We start from the raw sequence: 26,425 nt of genomic DNA, 5'->3' as shown, positions 1-26,425 counted from the left end.
ACTTATCTCGTCCTAGCGCCACAAAAAAATGAAGGAATAGTGTCAAGTGTAGTAGTGGCACAACCACTCAGGGGGTGGCAGCAGGGGTAACTCAGGGCTTTTCAGGCCAGCACAAGCAACAAAGCACGCCCAGGGGAAAGGGAGCAGCGGTTAGAGGCTCCACCGTACAACAGAGCATGTACTGAGCCTGCACGAGGCCCTGGGTTTGATCTGTCAGTATGCCCATGCACGCGCACACACACACACACACACACACACACATATACACACACAGAAATTAATTACATTTGGAAAATGGAAAAGGACCTAATTTGTCTACTTTCCTTGTGGCAATCTCAGTTATGATTCACAGATCCGGAGCACCTGACCTACCAGGAACTCCCCAGTAAAGAGCTGTCAGGCAGCACAGCAGGCTAGTGAGGCTCCAGCAGCTCTGAAACACCCAGGGCCAGTAGGGAGGGCAGCTGGCCTGAGGCTTTACGGACTGTGGAACTAGAAATGGAACCCAGGGCCGCTCCACTATAAGCCATATTCTCAGTCTTTTTCATGTTTTATTCTGAGACAGTCAGCTGCCCAAGCTGGCCTGGAACCCCACTCTCCTGCCTCAGCCTCCGGGGTAGGTGTGACTGTGGGAAGCCACAGTGGCCTGACCTGGGATCTTCACCGAGGTTCAGTGGTGAGCTAGTATGGGATTCAGCTCTCACACCTGCCTAGGGCAAGCTTACAAGGGTTGATGGCGTGCTGCTGAAAGTGGAGGGAGCAGACATGCTTTCCTAGTACCTCATCAAGAGAGAGGAGGGCTACCACGTAACAGCTGTCAGCAAACGCCAGTGCGGCGGCACAGGCCAATAACCCCAGGACTCGGAGGCTGAGGCAGGAGGAGTATCGACACTTCAAGGCCAATATGACCTCCATAGTGAGCTTAACGACAGCCTGAACCACATGGTAAGATCCTGTCTGTCTCAAAAAAAAAAGCTCAGCAGGGCTGAGGGTGCTGCAAACAAAGACATTTTTTTCTAAACGTCAACAAACGTCAAAACCTGAAGTCAGAGACTCCCAGTTTCCACTGTGGCACAGGAAGAGGGAGGAGGCAACACCAGGCAGAGAAGACAAACAACAGATGAGCCACAACTCAACAGCTTTTCCCACATCTGTTAGAGATGAGTTCAGAGGGCAGCGGCAATCCCCCAAAAGGACACCCAGAGACAAACATCCGGCAAGGGTCAACTGGGACAGAAACCCGTGAAAGCAGCCAAGGACAGAAAACCCTAAGCTGTGACCAGGAAACTGCTAAGAGCTGACAGGACAAGACTAGAGGTGACAGTGACCTCCAGAGACCCTGGCAGCTGCTCCCAGTGGAAATCAAAGTCCTGCCAGCCTCCAGCAGCAGAAGGGAAATTCAGTCATTCTGAAATATGCCCAGAGACCTGGATTCAAGTCCTACCTTAAGAGAAACTACAGTGCTGGGGATGGAGCTCAGTGAGAGAGGGGGCCAGAAAAACAGACAAAAGAAAAAAATGTCCTGTGGGGAACTGGTTCCAGGACTGCACAGACACTAAAATGTGAGGAGCCTAAGCCCCTTCTGTAAAAGGGCAGGACATTCACAGGTAACTCTGTAAATCCTCTGGAGACTTTCAGGAGCACCCAAGCCACATCTGCAGGTGGACTGCCCTCTTTTTTTTCCCATGTTACCATAAAATTTTTTTAAATAAAGACAGTCTTGTACTTATATCCATTAGCTGTACTAAAGGTCATTCCTCTTAACGAAGTGTGGCCCAGGCAAGCCAAAAGGTTGGACATTGGTAAACCATTTTTAGATTGCTTACAAGACCCAGCACAACATAAAGACCAAGTAAATCACTGCTCTGCTGTATTGCACTTAGGGAATAACAATCAAAAAGAAGTCTGTACACACCAAGTACAACACAGATCTTTTCCCCAGATATTGAGGGCTGTCTAAAACCAGGCTTGCCTAGGACAAACCTTTGTGGGGAAAGAGAAACCATGCAGTCTAATGCCCGCTGGCCTTCCTGCAGGAGGGAGGAGGACTAAGAAGCCCTTACGACAGTCACAACCACGCACACCAGGTTCCTAAACCTGAGGTCCCAGGTCAAGGAATGCTTCGCCCCCCTCTCCACTCAGCACATCGCCAGGGCTCCTGTGGAACTGGAGAGCACCCCTAAAAGAATGCAGTTGGCAAAGTTTCTAGTGGAACCACAAAAACTGGATTGCACTGATGAAGCAGACACATTTCTAGGAACGAAAAACAATCTGAGCCACTCTGTAACTAACATGGGTCCTGCAGTAGAAATCATAAACGTGCTGCTGTGATGAGAATGTTTGCCCCACCCAATAGTAATAAAAAGTGTCATCCCCAAAGCAGTAATATGCAAAGCCGTGGGGTATTAGGAAACAGCTCCGTCACGAGCAATCTGCGCTGATCACCCTCTGATGGAACAGCCGCAGAAAACCATGAAGGCCCTTTGCTCCTCACCATGTAAGATCCAGTAACCAGCTTTCACCAGATACCTGACCTACGAGCTTCTGGCCAACGATTTCCCAGGCTCCAGAACGCTGAGAAACAAATTTCTGTCAGTCATAAATTACCTACTCTTAGCTATTTTGTTACAGCAATATAAACAAACTAAAACACCACCCCAGCAACAAGAAACAAAAACTTCTAAAACCAAGTAGTTGCACAGCCAAATTTTTTGTATCACATTTAAAAAATGAACACCAATCTTCAACAACCTCTTTCAAAACCCTGACAAGTAGGGAACACTTCCGTGTTTATCTCCGCCTCCCAGTGCTGGGGGTGGAACATCCCTGCGTGCTAGGCAAGGGCTGCACCACTGCGTTACAGCTCCAGTTCCTAAATTCCTTCTCAGGTCAAAATCAGCCTGACACAGAACACTCTAAGGCCTGCAGACAAGTTCAGTGGTGCACACCTGTAATCCCAGCACACAGGAGGCCGAGGCAGGAGAATCGCCGTGAGTTTGAGTCTAGCCTGCACTATAAACTGAGTTCAAGGCCAGCCTCAACTGCAGAGTGAAATCCCATCTCAAAAAAAGAAAGACAGACAAATGTGCCTTAGGAATACTGAGGCAGGTACCCTGAAACATTTGTTCAAAGATGCAATAGTCAAAACTATACTGGCCACACACAGTGACGCAGACCTACAATCCCAGCTAGTTGAGAAGTTAAGGTAGGAGGGCCACCAGTCCCAGGCCAGCTGATAACTTAGTAAGACCCTGTTTCAAAATAAATAAAAATAAAATGGATAAAGCTTAGTGGTAAAGTACCTCTAGGTGCAATCCCCAGGACTGCAAATAATACTAATAATAATAATAATAATAATAATAATGCGGGGGATACAGCTCAGTGCTCCCTGAGCTCACCCTCCAGTACTGCCAAAAAACATAGAAATAAAAAGCAAACACAATGAACCAGTACACTATGTACTAGTATAAGGACACAGAGAGATGGACAAGTGAAATATGATACACAGCCTAGAACACCACCTCACAAGTAAGGTAAACCAGATTTTAACGTATGTGCCAACATCCTTCAAGAGGAATGGAGGACAGTGTTCCCAAAACCTGAGGAGCTGGGCATGGTGGTACACGCCTGTAAGCCCAGCACTCAGTGGGCCCAGGCAGGAGGGTCACTGTGAGTTCAAGGCCAGCCTGAGCTGCACAGTGAAACCCTGTCTCCAAGACAAAAAACAAAAATTAGCTAAAATTCAAAAAAAAAAAACTGAGGCATTACATCACTTGAAAGTAATACTGAACGACATGTGATGGCACATGCCTGCAATCCCTGCACTAAAGGGAGCCTGGGGCCGGCAGTCTCAGATTCAAGCCCAGTCTGGATACTTAATGACTCAGTGAGACTATTTCTCAAAAATAAAAAGGGGGGGCTGCAGCTCAGGGAAAAGGCCCCGAGATTAATCTCCAGTACCACAAAAAAATAGATAAAAGTTTTACTATCCACAAGGGTAGTATCAAAATGGATAAAGCCCCAAAGGAAAGAGCTAAAACTGAACAACTGAGAAGAAAACTCGGGGCAGAAGTCCCCTGACACTGGGCGGGTCAGGGTGACGCGGCCTGCAACCCCAGCCCCCCCCCCCAACGCTGAGGTGGGAGGGGCACGCCTTCTCTCAGAACACAAAGCCTGGCTGGGTGGGGGCACAGGCCCGTAACCCCAGCACTCGGGAGATTGAAACAGGAGGGTCACCAGCAGTTAGAGGACAACCTGGGCTACACAGTGAACTCAAGACCGGCCCGAACAAAAGACAGATCTTGTCTCAAAAGAATAAAATAAAAAAAAAACCTAAAATCATATGAACAGATACAAAAAGTACGCATGAGAAGAAATAAATGGCAAATGACAATAAAATTCTCCTTCCCAAAAAATGGACCTCTCTCCCCTCCCCTCACACCCCTGTTTCTTTTCTCACTATGAATCTGCTTAGGTGGATTCCAGAAAGCAATTTTTAAAAAAGAAAGAAAGAAAAGAAAAGAAAAAGGCAAAAGAACTGTCTTTCTTGTACAATGTCATGGTTTCTGTCGTAGTCAGGGTTGCAAGAACAATTACATACAGGACACGGAATTTATAGTGCTATTCATAATGGTCACCCAAGGAGTCAGACATAAGAAAAATACAGGAAATCTGTCCACAACACTAAAGACCTAGAAAACCAGCCGAGCACCTCATGCCATGGCAATCACCAGCACGGGTGCAACTGAAAACCCAGAGCCCACGACAGTGACCCATGCAAGTCTATTCCACGGGTCTGCGCTAGGAAGGCCCAGCGGGCAGCAGTGCAAGCTAGAAAGTCTGTGCCAACGGGGTGAAGGATCCGTGCCAGCAGGCTGAGGGATCTGCCCTGGAGCCAGGAAGTGATGCTCAAAATAAGGACCAGGGCTCCCCTGAAAAGTACCACTGTCATTCTCCAAACCGATGAGATCCCAAGCTCCTCCCATGATGGAACAGCCAAGTATCCATCAGGAAGCCAGTGTGACAAGCTTCGCCTGGAGATTAAACAGCACACATCTTCCCCTCCAGAGCCAGGAAGTGATGCTCAAAGGAAGGACCAGAGCTCCCCAAAGTGAACCGTAAATGTGGTCCCGAGCTCCTCTGATGCTAACAGCAGAGTTCGTATCAGGGGGGCGAGCCAGCATGACAAGCTCCTCCAGAACCAACAGCTCCAAACACCATCACATCGTAGGAGACCCCACTATGCTGCTCTTCCTCTCCAGGCCTCCTTTTATGCTGGCAACTTTCCTCAGGGGGGCCCTCCACACTCAGCACCACCCTGACTCAGCTCAGCTGTTTACCTCGACCACCAGTTAGCAACCACTCCAGAGTCCATCCCCAGCACTGCGAAAGAAAAAAGGAAAAGCCGTTTCTTGACAAGTAACACAACTGTCTACGAAGGAAATCCCAAAGAGCCAATATAAAAATTACCAGACCTACTACAGAGACTGTAGTGAGGCTATGGAACAGCAGATTAAGAACAAAAGCCATGCTGGGGATTTAGCTCAGCGGCATAAGCACCTTCCTTGCAAGCGTGCGGCTCTGAGTTCGATCCCTGGTACTGCCAAAAAAAAAAAGACTCCAAGAACAAAAGCCATGGACAACTGGGTTGGGAACTAACCAGCACCAGGGACATAGGGAAGCGATAAGGACAAAAGTAGGGGACTGGGACCTGTTATGTAGAGGTACCAACTCCACACCAGGAAGACTAAAGTTATGCACTGCAAATATTTATGAAAAAAAAAAGAAAGGCAGGACCAGGGATTTAGCTTAGTGGCATAAATGCCAGCCTGACAAATGTGAGGTCATGAGTTCAATTCCCAGAACCACAAAAAAAAAAAAAAAAAAAAAAAAAAAAAAAAAAAGACAAAAAGAAAGAAAGCAGCTTAAGGGTTGGGGGGCGGGCAGGGAAGGAAAGGGAGTAAGAAAAAGAACTAAGCTATGTTATGCACATGTACAGACTCCCCACAAGGAATGTAAATATTATGTACTACACACAAGTACTTATGAAATTTTTCAGTTTTAAACAATGTAAAATTTTTTTAAAGTCAAACATCCCTTATATAGAGCAACAAAAAACCCTACTGTCTTAGTAGGGGTAGTCTATCAAAACGCGTCACACCGAGCACCTGACCGACAACGGGGATGTAACGTACTGCTCAGGCTCGCGGGACTAAGAAGCCCAAAATTAAGGCACCACTGCAGGTGGCACCTGCCTGCCGGGTCCTCACGCGCACCAACTCCACACAATGTGTGCAAGCACAGACTACTAACACGCACCCCCCAAAAATGGGATCAAGGGCTGGGTGGAAGGAGCTTCTGCCTCTGAACAGATCTCACAGCCACAGTGCTAACAGCACCATCATTCATGGGGGAGCTGCTCTCATGACCTCATCTTAGCATTAGGCCTGGGTTCCATCCCCACGACTGCCCAAAAAGGGGAGAAAAAAAAAGTACAAGTTGCAAAGTTTAGAATCAAAACTCACACAGAAAGGCAAAACATCTGAAACCACCAAGACAATATCCTTGACGTCAGGGTACAACACTAACACAACCTGACTGAGACCATGCCAGCCACAGTAATGGAGACAGTGTGGTATTTACAAACAGGCAACAGATCAAGAAAGAGAAAGAAAACACAGATAAAAATCACACAAATATGGCCAAAGGATCTTTGATGAATGAGCAAAAGCAATTCAATGGAAAAAGCAGTCATTTCAACAAACCATGCTAAAAAGCCCCGATACCCACACAGAAATGACTAGACACAGATCTTACAACATTCACAAAACTAACTCCGAACAGATCACAAACCTAAATATAAGATACAAAATTCAGAATTTATGGAACATAATACAGGACTGAGAACTTAGGTCAGCGGCACAGTGCTTCCCTGGCAAACATGTGGTCCTGAGTTCGTATCTGGTACCAAGTCAACAAAAATACAGGAGAAATTTAGATGCTCTTTGAGTTGGCTACAAAGTTTGAGATGTAACACCAAAAGTATGATCCATACATAATCCAGGAAACTAATAAATTCAACTTAAGTAAATTCTGCCAAAGACACTGTTAAGAGAATGAAAACAGGCCACAGGCCAGGACAAAATTGTGACCAAAACTCTATCTGCTAAAACTGGGGGTCTTGTTTTTTATCTTACAGTAGGAGAAGACTGAACCCAGGACCTTCACACAGAACTATATCCCCAGCCCTTTTTATTTTCTGAGACAGTGTCTCACTAAGTTGCCCAGGTTAGGTTCAAACTTAACAATCCTCCTGCCTCAGCGTCCCAGAGTGCTGGGATGACAGACATGTCCCATCATGTTCCAGTTTGTTACTTGTGAAACAGAAAATATTCAGTATTTGAAGAATCCAGCAAAACCACCCAAACTCAGTATTTCTGTATACACAATGAAAGCATTTATACTTAATAGCAAACCCCAAAAGCATGAGCATCTATGTCACTCAGATAATAAAGATGTCATTTCATTACTCATGATACACCACTTAGTAAACAGTAAGTCATGTTTGAGCATTTTTAGGTGCTGCCAACCTCTGCCCCATAATTCATTACGAATCCCTAAATCCATATAAAGGCAAACAGAATTATTTATTGTCGAAAATTCTCCACCAAGCAAAGGAAAAAAACCATTGATTGGTAAGTCTTCATAATTCACTTATCTATTTTACTGCACTTTTAGGGAAGTGTATTTATTTTTCTACAGTTATTATGCAAAAGAGATACTCCTCAGTTCTTTCCCCTGTAGCATCCTCCAAGCTAAGCCTGCATTTAAAATCATGCAAATGAGCCAGGGGTGGTGATGCAGGCCTGCAAACCCAGCACTGGGGAGGCTGAAGCAGTCAAAAGTCAAGGCCTGCGTGGCCTACCTAGTGAGCTCAAGGCCAGCCTTAACTGTATAGTGAGACCCTAGCTAAATAAATAAATAGGGGCTGGGTACTTAGCTCAGTGGCACAAGCAACTGCCTAGCAAGCGCGAGGTCATGAGTTTGATTCCCAGTACAAAAAAAAAAACTAAATAAATATAAATATAATAAAAACTTCAAGCAAATGAAAACAGACCTGAGAAATTTACCACATACGCTCTGAGGAAGGAAAAAAATTTTCACGGGGTGTGTTAGCACACATCTATAACCCCAACACTGAAAGGCTGAGGCAAGAGAATCGATCACAAGTTCCAGCCCAGCCTGGGCAAGTCAGTGATTTAGTAAGATCCACTCTCAAAACAAAAAATAATAAGGGCTGAAGGATGTTGCTCAATGCAAAGCCCCTAGGCTGACTATCCTGTACTGCAAAAAAAAAAAAAAATAGTTTTTAAAAAAAAATCAAATGGGGGGCTGGGGATTCAGCTCAGCGGCATAAGCACCTGCCTTGCAAGCAGGTGGTCGTGGGTTCGATCCCTGGTACCGATAAAAATCAAAAAGACAAAAAAAAGAAAAAAAAAAATCAAATGGAATGCAAAACAAAAAGTCTCAAAGCTGGGCGGGCTGGGGCATGCCTGTAATTCCAGCACTCCGGAAGGCTGAGGCAGGAGGATCATTGCGAGTTCGAGACAGGCCTGGGCTAGAAAGTGAGCTCAAGGCCAGCCCGAACTGCATATCGAGACCCTGTCTCAAAAAGACAAGAAAAGAGGCTGGGGATTTAGCTCAGTGGCACAAGCGCCTGCTTTGCAAATAGTTTTGAGTTCGATCCCTGGTACCGATAAAAACGAAAAAGACAAAAAAAAAAAAAAAAAAAAAAAAAAATCGGGGAATTGTTCTCTGCTTTACTCTCACAAAAAGTATACAAATAAGTCTGGTGTGTGATACAGATGAAATGCTTGTCCAGCATTCGAGAGGTCCTAGGTTTGATCCTCTGCACTGGGAGGAAGGGGGGGGGGGGACAAAACACTACATATATTTCATTTGGTTGGGTTTTTGCTTCCTTGAGACAGATTTTTGCAACCCAAGCCCTCCTGCAACTCACTATGTAGCTAAAGGCTCGTCTCCAGCTCAGATCCCTGGCCTCAGCTTCAGGTGCTGGGATGACAAACCTACACTACCATGCCTGGGTTTTTCAAAAGCCAACCATTTTTCTTTCCGGGGGAAATAAAATGACAAAGTACAGCGCTCGCCTAACAAGACTGCGCCCCATCTAGATTTGCAAAAATAAAAATTTTAAAAAGTACACTAGCCGGGCATGGTGGCGCATGCCTGTCATTCCAGCACTCGGGGAGGCCAAGGCAGGAGGATCATTGCGAGTTCGAGACAGGCCTGGGCTAGAAAGTGAGCTCAAGGCCAGCCTGAGCTGCATAGCGAGACCCGGTCTCAAAAAGACCAAAAAAAAAAAAAAAAAAAAAAAAAAAAATGTACACTGCCTGCGTCTGACCGATAGCGTGACGGCAGTAAAATTGATAATGACATAAATTGGAGAATTTGGGGCTTGGGAATATGGAAAGGGATCCCGAAATTTAGAGATTTCACATCAGCCTAGTAAGAGGGCTGGGGGGGAAAAATGGTTCGTAAATTTGGGCTGTTTTCTGTGACGGTTCAAAAGGCAAAAAAACAGGTTCCTAAGAGTAAGGGCCTCAGACCACAACTCTTCAGGGTACGAACCCTGTCCCCGAGTTGGGGTCCCCGTGACCTCCCGCCGCCGCCTTCACGGACCGAGTCGCCGGGCAGGGCCGGACAGAACCCCCGGGGCCCCGGGTGCCAGAGGGGACGCCGGACCCCAGCACAGACGCCGGGGCGCCAAGCCCCGTCACATGCGGTTCCAATCAGATCCTGTACCTTTCGTCTCGAGACTCCTGACCCCGAAATCACCATTTTTCAGCTTCCGAGGGCTCTGGGTGTCCTCCCTTCGACTGCTACGCAGCTCAGAGCAAGACAGACGCCGCTGCGGGTCCACCTCAGACTGTTTTAGTAACACGTTCTCCAACGTGCTACCGGAAGGCGTCGCGTGCGTCACATCCGCTTACCCAGCGGCCCCTTCGCCTTTCGGTTCAGCGGCGCGCCTGATTGGACAGTTCCCACACTGGCCCGCCCCTCTCAGAATGAATGACAGCGAAGACCCTGGAGAATTCTCGTGGCTCCTTCGGAAAGAAGGGGGAGGGAGTGAACCCGGCAGCTGTGCGCAGAGAATTGTAAATGTCACTTTCACAAGAGAGGGAGCGCCCAGCATGGGCGTATTGAATCTCATTCGACCAACGAGTTGTATGCTTTATAAAATTATGACGCATGCTATTTACAATGGAGGAATTTTTTTTCTTTATAGATGGAAACCATGGCCTTGCACATACTAGGCAAGCATTGTACAGTAGCCCTGGAGGCAAATTACTAGTTGATAACTTTTGGTAATTTTGAAGGTGGACCTACCATAACGGACCTCACAATGTAAATGGCTGTGATGCCTCTAAGACAAAATGAATTCCTATTTCACTGATACAAAAAGAGACGATGGCTATGTAAATTTGGGGTGAACATTGAAATTCAGTATGTTAAGAAACTGGATCAAAACTGCTGACACATTTTTTTTATTGGAACCTGCTTGCTGAGACGTAATATACGTATTTTACAACTCAGTAGTTTTCACTGGTTCAGTGCATAATTCAGCGGTTTTCAGCATATTCACTTACACTTGAAATCACCAATTTTAAAACATTTTCATCACCCTAAGCAAACCCTGCACTCACCAGCTGTCACTGCTCTATCCTATTTCCTTCCTGTAAACCTCCAATAACCACTAACCTATTTTCAATCTGGATAATGTGACTCTGAACCTTTATACGAAGGGGATTAGATAATCTGTGGTGTTTATAGATTGCTTTATTCATTTTACAAGTTTTTCAAGGGACGTCCGTATTGTAACAGCTGTCACTACCTCATTTATTTCCATGCCAAGTAATATTCCATTGTATGGATACCACATAATCTATCAACCATTAATGAACATATGCTTTTTATTTCCTGCTTTTGGACATTATAGTGTTGCAATTTATGTGGACATTTGTTTAAATTTATTCTGAGCAGAGTTTAAGACCAGCCTGAAAAACATAGAAAGACCTCCTCCCTTAAGACAGAGTGAAAAGGAGTGGGCTGTCTCCAAGCCATAAAAATGACCAAAATGGTCCTCAACTCATGAATATGATTGGCTAGTTTCTTAAACATTAGATTTGCCTCTAGCTAAGATTTCTTTCTAGATGAGAACTATTTAATTACCAGTGATACAATTACGTTTACTTCAAACCATTTAATAAACATCTCACTTCAATGAATAGCAATGAAATCATCAAAAGCTCAAATCCAAAAGTCCTTTTCATGCCCTATTTTTGATGCTCCCCAGTTACTGATGGTCAGTGGTCATTCCATGATTATTTTAGATATTGTGAAAGAATGAGACAGAGCCAGGGATTTAGCTCAGCGGCATAAGTGCCTGCCTGGCAAGCACGAGGTCATGAGTTCAATGCCCAGCTCCAAAAAAAAAAAGTAAAACCCAGTACCAAAAAAAAAAAAAAAGAATGAGAAACTGCTTTATGAGAAAACAATTTATACTAAGAAAAAAATTTCCCCAAGGAAAACAATGGCCAATCTTATATGTACCCAGTAATAACGTTAACTCAGAATATATAATGCTTGACAAAATTATAAACAATCTGAGAACCTATAATAGCGTTTTGTCTTTTTCCTTTTTTATCGGTCCCAGGGATCAAACTCATGACCACCTGCTTGCAAGGCAGGTGCTTATGCCGCTGAGCTAAATCCCCAGCCCCTTCTAGGAAACTTCTACTGAAGCTGTTGTTGATGAAGACACACACACTGTTTAAAATTACACACAACGAATTAACATGCAAGTGGACTGAGAGAGGACATTCAACAGTGACAGGAAACATGGACAGCTCGCTGGGTACAAGGCAGGTGCTCATCCTTACACTGTGAACCGGGTCAGCCCATGCACTGAACCATTCAGTAGAGGAACCAACTCCCACAGAGTCCTTTCTGACTGCACCACTGTGTCTGTCATGGAGGACTCCGAAACCCAGAATCCCTGACAGCATTAACAAAGTGTCTACAACATAAATGACCACCTTAGATTAATCCAGTCTCGAGACCAGATGGATCAGTACACCAAGGAATAGTCTCATCCTTGAATGTTTAAATTCACTGTCTGGTGGGCACCTTAATGTCTGTAGGAAAATCAAACCACAAAAGATGCCCAAACAGAATCTGGGGAGTCATTGATGTAGCGTTACCCCTCTGGACACACGGCAGTTAGTTGTAAATTTGACAATGCAGCCACGTGCCGTTGAAGTAGAGGTACGTTTTGCAAAATGCACTGTTGGACAGTTTTGCCTTTGTTCCAGACCTCACAGAAGGCTCTTACACAAACAGAAATGGGACAGCCCACTCTACCTCTGTGCCTCAGCTATGCAGTACGGTCTAGTGCTCCTAAGGAACAAACCCGCACATCATGTTACTGAACAGAATACTGTAAGCAATTAGAATACAGTGCTGTGTGTATTAAACACATCTAAACATAGGGAAAGTACAATAAGAAAATGGTATAAAAGATAAAAATGTTGCACCTGTACAGGGCACTAGCCATGAACAAAGCTGCAGGACTGAAGTCACTCGGAATCACTATGTCAACTGAACGTGTAGACCTAGGACATTTCTTTATACTACAATAGACTTTCAACACTGTGCACACAGGCCATGCCAAACTTATAATAATAAAGTTTCCTTTCTTCAGTAAGTTAATCTTAGCTTACTATGCCATCTTTATTTCACAAACTTAATTCCTCCAGGACTAGGGATGACCCAGGGCCGCAGGCATGTCAGGCAAGCCTTCCACCAGAGCTACATGGTCAAGCGCTAATGGTTTTCTTTAAACTTTTTGACTCTTGGGTAGGAACACAAAGTTTACTTGTTTGCGTGTTATGAACACAATGATGAGGTTTTCACAGTTTTGTGACATGTGTCTACATGAGGTCTTCGTATAACTCATCTGCCGTTAAAAAATACAAACATATTGTACAGTTGTACAAAAACAATGACTTTATGTCCTTCTTCTAGAAGCTATTTTCTGTTTTCATTATTTTTCACTTTTAAGTTTTTTAAATCTTTTTGTTAAAAAACCAGGAAATAAACGCATAAGCCTAGGCCAACATAGGATCAGGCTCATCAACATCATCTTTCTTGGGTTGGGGATTTAGCTCAGTGGCATAAGTGCCTGCCTTGCAAGCAAGCAGTTGTGAGTTCGATCCCTGGTACCGATAAAAATTTAAAAATTAAAAAAAAAAAAAAAAAAAATATATATATATATATATATATATTGTCTTTCTTTTTTAGTCCCAGGGATCAAACCCATGACCTTGCACTTGCTTGGCGGGCGCTTGTGCCACTGAGCTAAACCTCCAGCTCCATCATTGTCTTGCATCAGCCACATCTTGTCCCAAGGAATGCTATCCAGGGTAATCATGCAGATGGACCACCATCTCTGAAGAACAATGCTTTCTTCTGGGATGTCTCGGGAGAGACCTGCCTGAGGCTGTCCAATTTTTTTATACACCAATGGGATCGTATTCTAAACTAATGATACTAGGGAAGTACAGAAAATGGTAACATTACTATCAAGTACTGTACCTAATTGTCTGTGCTCTGTTTTATACGAGAGGCAGCACAGGTCTGTTCCCACCAGCAGCATCTCAAACATGTAACATGCATCTTCTTGGCATGGCAGAATTCCAGGTACATTGTGATCATATGGGACCACGGTTGTGTATGTCCACTGCTGCCGACCGAAACGTTAAACGGTGTGTGACTGTACTGTTCACTAGCAGGGCAAAGCACCCTGAAAATGAGGTAGAAAGAGGTGTCCCTAAAGCTCCTACGCATCCATAGCAGCAGTACACGGTGGCTATAAACCCCTTCTCAGCTTCTGTCTTCTGTATCTCATGCAAGTAGATCACTGGAGAATTTTAACATGAAACCATAAGGCACAGACTGTAGAAAATGCAAGCTACAATGTTAGCAACATTAACACGCTCTAGGAAAGCCATGTCCAACTATAGGATACATTGTACTATCATGGGTCTCTATTTAATGTAAAGTCTATTTTATAAACCACAGCAAGAAGGGATGCTAATGTCCAAGAGGAAAACAAAGAGCAAAAGCATAATTCAAGCAACAGGATACATTAAGATAAAGCCTGCATACTCACAAATGTATAAAACTATTAACACAGAAAACTGAATGAGACTCTTCTGCCCTCTCAAAAAAAGTTTCTTGCAATCAGAAAGAATGAATGTATAGCTTGAGCATGGTCGTGAACCCCTCTTAACCCCCCGACTCAGAAGGCTGAAGCAGAATTGTTGCAAATGCAAGGCCAGCCTGGGCCACTGTGATGCTCTGTCTCAAAACAACCAACTTGAATGTGTTTAATTCATAAAGAATATCTATTATCTGACCCACAAAACCAGTAGGAATATTCAGATTTCCAAGTTTTCATTGTTTAATGGTTCTTTTCACAAAGAACTCAAAACTGTATAAAAATACAAGGAATTTCATATCACAGACACAGGTAGGTTCAACCATGAATCCAACAGACGTCAAAAATGAAAGAGAAGCCAGGCATGGTGGTGCGTTCCTGTCATCCCAGCACTCGAGAGGCTGAGGCAGGAAGATTGTTGAGAGTTCAAGACCAGACTGGGCTACAAAGTGAGCTCAAGGCCAGCCTGAACTGCAGAAAGAGAGACTCTGTCTCAAAAAGAAAAAAAAAAGAGAATGAGAAAATTATACTAATTGATTTAATGAAAAAGCAGTACTTATTAAACATGTGTAATACTGTGCGACCAGAGTTCACAGAATTATCTCGCCTCAATGTTCACCTGCCAAAGTAATAAATAGAAATCTGTAGTCCATGAATATACTTTAAAAATAAGCAACTGATTCAATGCTTATAAGTTTTACATTTCTTTCATGATGTGACTCTTCTATGTTATCTACATTTGTAAGATTTCTCCCCAGTGGGAGTCTTCATGTGTGTCTAAAGTTTTACATGATATAACTTAACTATACGATAAAATGGAAATTCTTCCATTATCTTCTACTCTTATAACTCTTAATCACGTGCCTTTCCCTCGTTTTGCAGGGATGTGAACAACTGAAGATTTTCCCACACTGTTTACTCTGAATAAGATGCTCTCCAGTCTGAGCCTGTTTATGCTTCCCAAACAAACAGGGATCTAGAGGCTTTTATACATTCTTTACATTGTAGCATTTTTCTCCACGTGCCTTCTCAATGCAGCCTCTAAAAGATATAGGATCAATGAAGATTTTCCCATGTTGCATCTAGTCACAGGGCTTCCCTCTATTCTGAGTTGTTTTTTGTATTCACACCTAGAGACTTGAAAGTTTCCTGTTTTATTTTTCACCTTGCTGCAGTGCAAAGGAATCAAAACCAAGACCTTAAGTATACCGGGCAAGGTCTCTGAACTTGCTGCTTCTTCCGTATTTTATATTCACAGGGTTTCTTTATAGCAAGAGTTCTTTCATATCTCCAGAGGACAATGAGACAACTGAAAGCTTTCTATGCTACTTACACTGAAAGAGCTACTGTCCACTGTGAGTTCTTCCATGTATTCGAAAGGAACGGGAACACTTGAATGCTTTCCCACACTTCCCACATTCGTAGGGTTTCTCTCCAGTGTGAGTTCTTTCGTGGATCCGAAATGAACGGGAACAACTGAAGGCTTTATGACATTGCTGGCATTCATAGGGTTTCACTCCAGTGTGAGTCCTTTCATGCATTCGGACAGAACTGGAGCAGCTGAAGGCTTTCCCACACTGTTTACATTCATAGGGCTTCTCTCCTGTGTGCGTCCTTTCATGGATTCGAATGGAACTTGAACAGCTGAAGGCTTTCCCACACTGCTTACATTCATAGGGCTTCTCTCCAGTGTGCGTTCTTTCATGCATTCGAAAGGAACTTGAACAGCTGAAGGCTTTCCCACACTGTTTACATTCGTAAGGTTTCTCTCCAGTGTGCGTTCTTTCATGCATCCGAAATGAACTGGAAAAACTGAAGGCTTTCCCACACTGTTTACATTCATAGGGTTTCTCTCCGGTGTGAATTCTTTCATGCATTCGAAAAGAGCTAGAACAACTGAAGGCTTTCCCACACTGTTTACACTCGTAAGGCTTCTCCCCGGTGTGAGTCCTTTCATGGATTCGAACAGAACTTGAACAACTGAAGGCCTTACCACACTGTTTACATTCATGAGGTTTCTCACCGGTGTGAGTCCTTTCATGCATTCGAAATGAGCTAGAGCAACTGAAGGCTTTCCCACATTGCTTACATGCGTAGGGCTTCTCTCCAGTGTGAGTTCGCTCATGAATCTGAAATGAACTGGGACAGTCAAAGGCTTTGCCACATTCCTTACACTTATAAGGCCCATTTCCAGTATGCATAATCATGTGTCTCCTGTAGCTTGGAAGGGAAATGAATGCTTTCCCACATTCTTTGCAAGCGTAAGGTTTCTCCCCCGTATGAATTCTTTCATGCTTTCGAAAGGAACTAGGAAAACTGAAGGCTTTGCCACATTTCCTACATTTATATGGTTTTTCACCAGTATGAATCCTTTCATGACTTCGAAAAGACGTGGGGCAACTGAGCGCTTTACCACACTGCTGACACTGATAGGGTTTCTCTCCAGTGTGAGTCCTTTCGTGTATCTGAAAAGTTTGGTAGTATCTAAAGGCTTTTCCACATTGTTTACATTCGTAGGGCTTCTCTCCAGAGTGAGTTCTTTCATGGTTTCGAAATGAACTGGGATGACTGAAGGTTTTCCCACATTCTTGACATTTATACGGTTTCTCTCCCGTGTGCATCCTCATGTGTCCTCGAAAGGTCGTGTGATAAATGAAGGCTTTCCCACATTCCTTACACTCATACGGCTTCTCTCCCGTGTGCGTCCTCTCGTGGATCTGGAAGGAACTGGGCCAGCTGAAAGCTTTCCCACATTCCTTACATTTATAAGGCTTCTCTCCGGTGTGCGTCCTTTCATGTATTCGAAACGAACTTCGAAAGCTGAATGTCTTCCCACATTCCTTACATTCAAACAACTTCTCTCCATGTTTGTGGCATTCGTAAGTTTTGCATCCATCATGAGACTTCATGTGTCTGTTAAGCGATGAGTGACACATATAGACTTTCCTACACATGCTACACTCATAGGGTTTTGATTCAGGAAGAGTTGTCTTGTTCCGTGTAAGATGTGGAATCTGGCCAACGGTTTCCCTGCATCGACCTGCTTTCTTTGCACCAAGTCTCTCCTCTATATGACCTCTGTAAAATATGAGAAATGCACTATTAGTGGCTTTTTTATTGATGATTTTTATAATTATTAATGATCATTAAATACTTCGCAATTATTAATAGGTAACAGGATGACACTTTTACTATTTTCATGGAGCAAGAACATAAATGCATGCACTAGGTGTTCGACCAAGACTATTACCAAAACAGTACTAGTCATGACATGCAGTTTAATATTCTTTAGACGTGAATCACTTTTCAAATGCTGAATACTTACATCACTGAAGAACATTCCTGGTAAAAATTTTTCCAGAACGATGTAACTATGAAACTGGATTCTGTCTACTTGCTTTTTAAAATTTTACGACACACTAAGATTTTTCTAATGGGAAACTACTTTTTTTTAACATAAAACTTACCTTAGATTTCTTCCCTGGTTTTTGTGCTGATTTTCAATGGTGTGTTCATCCCAATTTTCCCCTAAAATACCAAGCCGGAAAAGTCATTTTAGGAGGATATGAAATTATGTGAAGATTATTAGAATCTAGGTCTATCACTGAGCTGGTAACAGGCCAAGTTTACTTACTAAGCTATGCACCTTCCACAGTTAAATCTTAGAACCTCGCTGAAGAACAAGTCATATTTGCTCTCAAATGGACTGAGTATGGAAATGATTTTCTTCTTACCTATAGAGGCCAAGTTAATAAAGGTTTCTTGCATCACATCTCTGTAGAGCTCCTTCTGGGAAGGATCCAGCAAAGCCCACTCCTCCTGGGTGAAGTTCACAGCCACATCCTCAAAGGCCACTGAGTCCTAAAGTTTATTGCACATATTTACACATTAAAGGCAGATGGGTCAGACTCCATTTGACCCATTAAGAAATTCACACGTGATTCTACAGTCTCTAAATATTTATGCTCTAACTTGGTCATCAGGAATCTGTTTCTCTATTGAGAAAATGTATTTATTTCCTTTTTCCTTTGCAAGTGACTCTGTAGAGTGAATATTCCTCTAAAGCTTTAAGATCCTGCAGCATCTGTGTATCACCGGGTTGCACCCGGGCTCCCATCCCATCAGCCTGCAGTTAGAGGAGTTAAGCAAGTACAGTCCACAGCAATCAGGCAAGCTGTATGAGTTAAACTTTCAAGTCATCTCCCGACAATGCACTGAATTCTTATTATTATTTCCTTTTCATTAAAAAGTAAAAGATGATACACCTTTAAAAAAAAAAAAAGAAAACACAAAGGTATATAATTTGCAACAAAGCAGACAGAATTGGAAGATATTAAATGAAACAGTCCATACGGAAATAGACCAATACCACACATTCTATCTCATACACGGAAGCTAAAAATTGTCCTGATGTAGAACAGTAATTACCAGAGGTCAGAAAGGTATGTGAGTGTGGGGAGGGGGATACAGTGCGGCTGGATTTGATGACTGTATATTTTATGTATGAGTTGAAATATCACATTAAACCCTATGACTATGGATAACAACAGAACAAAACCCACAGAGGATACAAGGGCTGGGGTAGAGCACTTACCTACCAAGTACAAGGCCATGGCTGTGTCTAAATGCCCCCCAAAGCCTCATTGGGTCATAGATGGGACTTTTCAGAGAAGTCCGGATTCAGAGTGTGTGACGCTAGAATTGCTTCCCACAATGCAATGCTAGGCTCCAGAACCCTAGGCATCCTGGGTAAGATAAGAGGGCAGGAGGATGCTCTTGCTGTTTTGCGGTCTGCTGCATGCACTGGACTGCTTCTCCTTTGAAACGCCTCTCTGCCATGTGCCACTCTGCCTTGAAGCCAGCCAACTACAGATCGAAACTTCTACAGACTGTAAGCTAAATAAAACTCCCCTCTCTTAACTTTGGGTGCTGGGTATTTTGTCTCAGCAATAAGAAAAATAAGACAGAGGCAAGCCTGGCCTCCCCTCGGTCTGACCCACAGTGCTCCCTTCTGCACACACAGGCTTCACAATGGAGCAGCGGCACCCCTTACCAGAGCCAGGCAAATGCTCGTGACCTCCAGAACTGTAAGGTAAACAAACTTTTACTTTTTTGAGACAGGACCACACTGCAGTCCAGGATGGCTTTGAACTCACAGTGACCCTCCTACCTCAGCTTCCCACGCACTGAAATTACTCCTGTGCCCTGCCATCCCTGGTTCATGTTCTTTATTTTGAGATGAGGTCTCGCTAAGTTGTCCGGGCTGGCCTCAAACTCACAATCTTCCTGCCTCAGCCTCAGAGTAGTTGGGATTATGGTTAGGGACCACCACCATGCCTGGCCAAACCATAAGTGTGAAGCCGTGGATTTGATCCCTTGGTTGCAATCCCTATTAAAAGAGAAGGAACAGACGAAGAAATTGAGGATGAAGGGCACCTGATTTATATGCTAAGGTACTAACAGAGAACCTTCTAGAACATCCAACAGTACAAAGGCCTGCTGTGCATGGGTGATGTGTACTGCATCGCCACTGTACTGGTGGAGATGGTGGAACTTTGCAAGAAGAGACAGGAGGGTAAGCAGACTAAGCAAGAGTCACAGGGGATCGTAGGGAAAATCAGCTTTAGGGCCAGCGTTTAGCTCAGCGGCACACACACAGCCTGCCTTGCAAGCGCACAGTCATGAGTTCGATCCCATGAGGTACCAAAAAACAAAAAAGAAAGAAAGAAAAGAAAAGAAACTATAACATAAATGGAGAATGCTTCTGAGCTGGGCATGGGGTGCATGCCTGTCGTCCCAGCACTGGGGAGGAACAGGGCGTCACCATGAGTTTGAGGCCAGCCTGGACTACATAGGAAGATGTTTTTTTAAAAAAAGTATCTTTGAGGGAATAATCAATAGAGTAGCAATGTCCAAGTAAAGAATCAATGACCTTCAAAGAAAAGTCACAATTTTCCATAACTAAAATGCAGAAAGAACAAAAAACAGAGTATCTATTATATTTTGAATATTACACAAAGTATAACATACATGTAATGGAAATATACCAAAGAAACAAGATTAACTAAAACAATGTCTGAAATTTTCCCCCAATTAATAACACCAAACAGATCCAGAAAGCTCCAGTGAATACTAAGTCAGATAAATATCAAACACACACACACACAAGGGCCCGGAATTTAGCTCAGTGGCACAAGTGCCTGCCTGGCAAGTGTGAGGTCATGAGTTCGATCCCCAAAACAAAAACACAGATAGCTGGGTGTGTGTGCTGGCACACACCTGGAAGCCCTGCACTCAGGGGACAGGCTGAGTGGGAAGTCGGCCTGGGCTACACAGTGAGTTCGAGGCCAGGCTGAACTACAGGGGAGACCCTGTCTTAAAAATAAAAAGGCACATATCACAAGTGTATTGTGTTCAAAATGCAGGGGGGAAGTCAAAGACCAAAAATACTGAAAGAACCAGAGGGTAAAAAAGTCTCAGTACAAAGACAAGGATGTGTTTACACTGTACTTATTTTCAGAAACCACGCAAATGAGATTGAAGAGCCCAGAGTACAGCTTAGGAACCCGATGCGTTCCTGAGAGCTGGCTGTGACTCAGGATATCCGCTGAAGCCCCAGGCCCCTCTCCACGGCTGTCAAAGTCTCTTCTGTACACAGGCAGACCTGAGTGTCCTTGGAGAGACACTGGGCCAAGGATTTCTCAACCCCATACAGGAAAGGATGTTGTAATAGTCCTTCCAGACTCTACAAGGGTTAAACCTATATCCAGGACCATCAGGAAGCACCAGCAGCCGGCATTCAGGACTCTAATCATAGCTGGGCATGGTGGCATATACTTGTCATCCCAGCACTCGGGAGGCTGAGGCAGGAGGATCGTTGCAAGCTTGAGACCAGCCTGGGCTACAAAGTGAGCTCAAAGCCAGCCTGAACTGCATAGCGAGACCCGGTGTCAAAAAGACAAAAAAAGAGGGCCAGGGATATACTCAGCAGCACAGTACCTGCCTGGCAAGCATGAGGTTCTGAGTTCGAGTCTCAGTTTCAAAAAAAAAAAAAAAACTTAGATCATAAGTTAAAAGTAAACTTCTCGGGGCTGGGGATTTAGCTCAGCGGCATAAGCGCCTGCCTTGCAAGTGGGCAGTCATGAGTTCGATCCCTGGTACCGAGAAAAAAGAAAAAGAAAAAAAAGTAAACTTCTGGTCATAACCCAAGTTGTTCATACGTCAGGCCAATTGCAACTCAGGAGACCGCCGCACAGTGAAATATTTAAAGTAATAAAAGGAAAAAATCCACTTAGGATTCTGTATCAAGCAAAAATATCCTTTTAAAATGAGGCAGCAGCCTGGTGTAGTGGGACAGACCTGCAGTGCCGAGTACCCTGGTGGCTGGGGCAGGGGGATTGCAACTTTGAGGCCAGCCTAAGCAATCTGCCAAGATCCTATCGCAAAAGAAAACGAAAAAAGAAGAAGAGGAGGAGAACAAGAGTACCGGCCTATGTGCTGTCCCCTCCATCCCCAGCACCACAAACAGCAAAAATAAACAGATCCAGCGGGCAGAAAACCGGGGAGCACATAGCACCATCCAAGAAGGGCGGGTCCTGGAACCCCACAGAATGCGTCTAACTGTAGCGACACCCTTCTCAAGGTCACGTGAGACACTCGCGGTGATACACGGCACCGTGGGACCAAAACAGCGTCAACAAACCAGAAAGAACAGAAATCCCACAAAATATGCTCTCTGGCAATCAATGGCAGGAATCCCGCTGACAAATTCCCTAGCACTCGGAGACTGAATGACCCACAGCTGAAAAGGGAAATTTCGAGAGCAATGAAAAATTATTTCAGGAGGAGGGGAAAGGGGGGGGATAGGATGAAAAATGGAAATGATGCTTTTGTAAATAAGGAAGGGAACAGGGTTTGAAGGGAAGGGCAGGGAATGGGGAAAAAAAGAAAAAAGATACACCGTACACAGGTACAAATCGCCTATGGTGAACGTTATCATTATGCACATCTAAAATATACCGATAGCCAGGCGTGGTGGTGCATGCCTGTAATCCCAACACTCAGGAGGCAGATGCAGGAGGATCGCCTGGGCTATGTAGTGAGTTCGAGGCCAGTCTGAACTGCATAGTGAAACCCTGTCTCAAAAACACAAAAAAAAAACTTATGGGAAGCAGCAAAGGAAGTGCCTAGATGGAGACATATCATGGGTCACACACACTAGCATGGAAGAACTATAATCATACCTGAGCACCAACATTGGGAAGAAAAAAAGCAAATTAAATCCAAAGGAAGCACAAAAAAGAGAACAATATTTTAAAAGAGAAATTAAACCAAATCAAAAGTTGCTTCTTTGGGGCTGGGGATTTAGCTCAGCGGCATAAGCGCCTTCCTTCCAAGTGTGTGGTCATGAGTTCGATCCCTGGTACTGATAAAAAATAAAAATTGAAAAAAAAAGTTGCTTCTTTCAAAAGATCATTCCATTTGATAAGGATAAAGCGAAGCTAATTGATAGAAGCAGATGGAAAAGCGACTGCCAAAATCCACCAGGATTTGTTTGTTTGCTTTTTTCATCCGGCTTTTGTGACAGGAAACTGGGAATTGAGAATTCTTGAAAAGCAACGTCCAGGAGAACTCTACAGCTAAAAGCATAAACCAAGAGTGAGAAACAGTATGCTTTCCTGGTAAAATGAGACCGCAGACAAAAATGTCCCCACCCATCACTCCTTTTCCACATGATGATCAAAACAGAATTAATGCAAGAGGACAAAAAGCAATAAAAAGCCGAGCTGTAATCCCAGCACTCGGGAGGCTGAGGCGGGAGGATCGTTGTGAGTGCAAGACCATCCTGGGCTACAAGTGAACTCAAGGCCAGCCTGAACTGCACAGTAAGACCTTGTCTCAAAAAGACAGGAAAAGGACCAGGGATTTAGCTCAACAGCATAAGCGCCTGCCTTGCAAGCGCACAGTCGTGAGTTCAATCCCTGGTACCAAAAAATAGACCAAAGCAAAAAAAAGGAACAAAACACCTAAATACATTGGGAAGGAAGAAATTTTTTTTAAAGTCCTTGTTATATATAATGGACTGTCTATGTAGAAAATCTGGAAGAACACAAATAAATTTCTAGAACCAGGAGGAAACAAAACACTGATAGGTTGAAGGATAGAATGCATCACGATACAAAGTACACTTATGTCTACTAGATAAAAGTCAAGGGCTTTTGTTTTTGCTTTATTGGTTTTTGCTTGATTGTTTTTTTTTTAATAAACTCACACCCACAGAGTAAAACTTCTCTCTGACAAAAGATCAAAGGCAATTCAATGGAAAAGTCATTTCAACAAACAATCCTGGAAAAACTGGCCACCAAAATAAAGAAATAAACACAAATCTACACAGACTTTATGCCTCCTACAAAAATGTTTAAAAGGATCATAGATCTACGGAAACATATAAAAACTATAAAACATGTAGAAGATAACAAGGGGACATATTGGCACACGCCTGTAATCCCAGCACTCGGGAGGATGAGGCAGGAAGTCGCTGTGAGTTCGAGGTCGGCCTAGGCTACATAGTAAGTTCAAAGTCAGCCTGAACTGCATAGCGGACCCTGTCTCCAAAAAACCAAGATAACATAGGGTAAAACATCCATGAGATCTTGGATTTACCTACTGCAAGCTTTTTGACAGAAATTAAGATCTATAAAACAAAAAAAAAGTTTAAAGTGAAAAATTCCTGCTCTATAAAGATTCTACGTTATGAGAGTAAGAACCTAGATTTTGTTGTGTGTTGCTGGCACAAATTCACAATGGCTAATTTTGCACAGTTCTCTAAGGGATAAATGGAGGCTTGGGATCACGGTGTCACCCTTAGAAGACTTCCCATTCACTTTTTTGGATGGGCCTTCCACTCCCACTCACGGGGTTGCGTGGCAGCATCATCCACCCCGGAATCTCTGGCTGGCCCTCCTGCATAGTGCACACCCCATAAACAGAGGCTGGCTTAGAGCATCTGGGTCTCTGTCCATTCTGAAGCACCGACCTCCCAGCCCCCCACCGTACATTATTAAAACCGTCTCTGTTTCTTATTTCATCGTGTCGCCATGTCCCTCAAACAGGCAGTTGGGGATCTTGGCCAGGTCCCCCATAGTTGTGGAGGCTGAGAGGGGATAGTTGTGGGGGCTGTGGGGGGAAGCACTGTAGACGGTTTCTTACACAGGTGCTTCCGTAAGCTTTTTGCCTCCCAGTGTTTCTATGTCCCGTCTGAACGATCCTAGAGGAAGATGTCATTCATGAAATGCCACAAAGTATCTGTGCTCCTGGAGGGGAAAGGCGCATGGTGTCCTTTATAGCGAGGCAGTAAACCGGGATGGCGGAGAGGTGGCCTGGTGCACCTGCAAAGTTTGCAGAGCACAACTTCGATCCAGAGAAATTTCCCAGGATGCAGTCGCCCGGGAAAGGCAATGAAAGCGGAGGCCCAAGGATTTTATACCACAACCTCTAGGGGCTCGTTCTGCGCTTTCCACTCATAAAGACATCCGCAAACAATCTAATCGTTTCACTAAATTCATCTGTGCAGCACGAGAATGAAAATACTGCACCTGACTGAAATGCACCAGGCAGGAGTAACAGCTGATAGATGATGCTGGCCCCACGGAGGATGAAGCTGGCATCTGGGGGCGTGGGAGGGGACCCAGAAATCTAGGCATCACTGCCAGCCCCGGGAGGGGCGAGCTGGGATGCAGGGCTGTGGGTCTGGGTCCCCGCCTGCCGTGCATCTGTAACCTGCGGGGGGAAAGGGGCGACCCCTACAGAGCAAGGCGGGCGCGGGGACCTCACAGACCACAGCTCCCGCCACGCGCGAACCCGCCCCCGACCCTCGCCGCAGCCCCGTCCCGCCCACGGCGGAGGGGAGCGAGGGCCGCCCTGCGCGCCCGCCTCGGGTAGCCCGGGTACCACCACAGCCCCCTCCGGCCTGCTCCGACCAGAACCTGCGCCCCATCTCCCCGCACTCACCATCTCCCGGCTTCCTTCCCCACCTCCCGCGGCCCTCACGGTCCCGGGGCCACCTGAAGTCCTCCAGCAGCAGCGAGACGCGAGGGGCAGAGCGGCCGAGCGTAGCGTCCTCCAAACCGGCTGGCGTCGCGTCGTCCCGCCCCCACCTTTCCAAGGGCGCCTCTGGTTGGATAGTTTATCCGGACACGCCCCTCTCACCTCCTGAGTGACAGCGGAGGCGGAAGACGCTTCCTGAGCCAGCCCTAAAATAGCGGGCTCTTGGAGTCTGTAGCGGCTTGCGGTTGTGTGCGTCGCAGCAGAACTAGCTATGCGCCAAGTTGAGTGTTGGTATCTGCCCATGTCTTCTGCTGAGTGCCGCAGGCAATTTCTGATTCAGTTTTAGGTAAAGTGAGGTCTTTTGTCCAGAGCCGAGACGTCCAAACCAGAAAGGGAGTCAGATGTCTTCCTGGGCTTGCATAAAGCTGCAACTCTCCTTTACAAATCCTAAAAAGCGACCTGAGTAGCTAACAAAGTGTCTGGTTCCACAGATCTTTGAGAATTGACAGCTTCCACCCACCACATCCTCTACAAGTGGGACTGGAGCTGTCTGTGGTGCCTGCGCCCCAAGTGCTAACTTGGGGGAAGAAAATTATCTCAGCCAAGAAGTAAGTTCATGAAAACCGTAAGCCGTACATTTCGCGCTCAAAGAATACTTATTTCGGTTCAGTTTCACTACGTACTTAGAAAACTTTGGGGGCGGGGGTGGAAATGGCTATGGTATCCATAAGACAATTCCTATGTTCACTAGCACTAGAAAAACAACAAAAACATGTCTTTGTGATCAACCTCATTGGCTTCGAATAATTATTTCAAGTGACACTCATGTTAGAGGAAGAATTAATACATTATGTTGTCTTTTGGTGCTGGGATGAGAACCCAAGGCTTTGTACATGCAAACCACTATCTCTACCTCTGAGCTACACTCCCAGCCCCAACGTAAGTTTTTAGCTATGGTTCAGTGGTAACTACGCTGACCTTGTGACACCATTTCTACTATAGAACTCTTTTTATCTTGCAAAGAATAAAATTCTGAAAGAGGAAACTGGGCTAATTTCCCTTGGGCCTCGAAGCCTCCTA

General features: G+C 44.7%; 1 protein-coding gene across 1 annotated transcript in view; it reads right to left on the bottom strand.

Moving 5' to 3' along the window:
- LOC100727537 (zinc finger protein 850-like) overlaps positions 1–25,780 on the bottom strand; it is a 29,662-nt gene extending 3,882 nt beyond the window's left edge. The window contains exons 1-6 of the mRNA XM_063229137.1: positions 25,310–25,780; positions 18,034–18,160; positions 17,767–17,827; positions 15,647–17,377; positions 9,904–9,974; positions 9,823–9,839 (exon numbers count right to left, since the gene is read on the bottom strand). Coding sequence (XP_063085207.1) covers positions 9,823–9,839; positions 9,904–9,974; positions 15,647–17,377; positions 17,767–17,827; positions 18,034–18,160; positions 25,310–25,648 — 2,346 coding nt within the window. The 5' untranslated portion in view covers positions 25,649–25,780. The remainder of the gene's footprint in view (positions 1–9,822; positions 9,840–9,903; positions 9,975–15,646; positions 17,378–17,766; positions 17,828–18,033; positions 18,161–25,309) is intronic.
- Between the last annotated feature and the right edge of the window lie 645 nt (positions 25,781–26,425).

Source organism: Cavia porcellus, unplaced genomic scaffold (genome assembly GCF_034190915.1).
Source record: "Cavia porcellus strain 051 isolate PalLab524CR breed Dunkin Hartley unplaced genomic scaffold, mCavPor4.1 scaffold_17, whole genome shotgun sequence".
NCBI lineage: Eukaryota > Metazoa > Chordata > Mammalia > Rodentia > Caviidae > Cavia > Cavia porcellus.
This window is presented reverse-complemented; position numbering and strand designations above follow the sequence as displayed.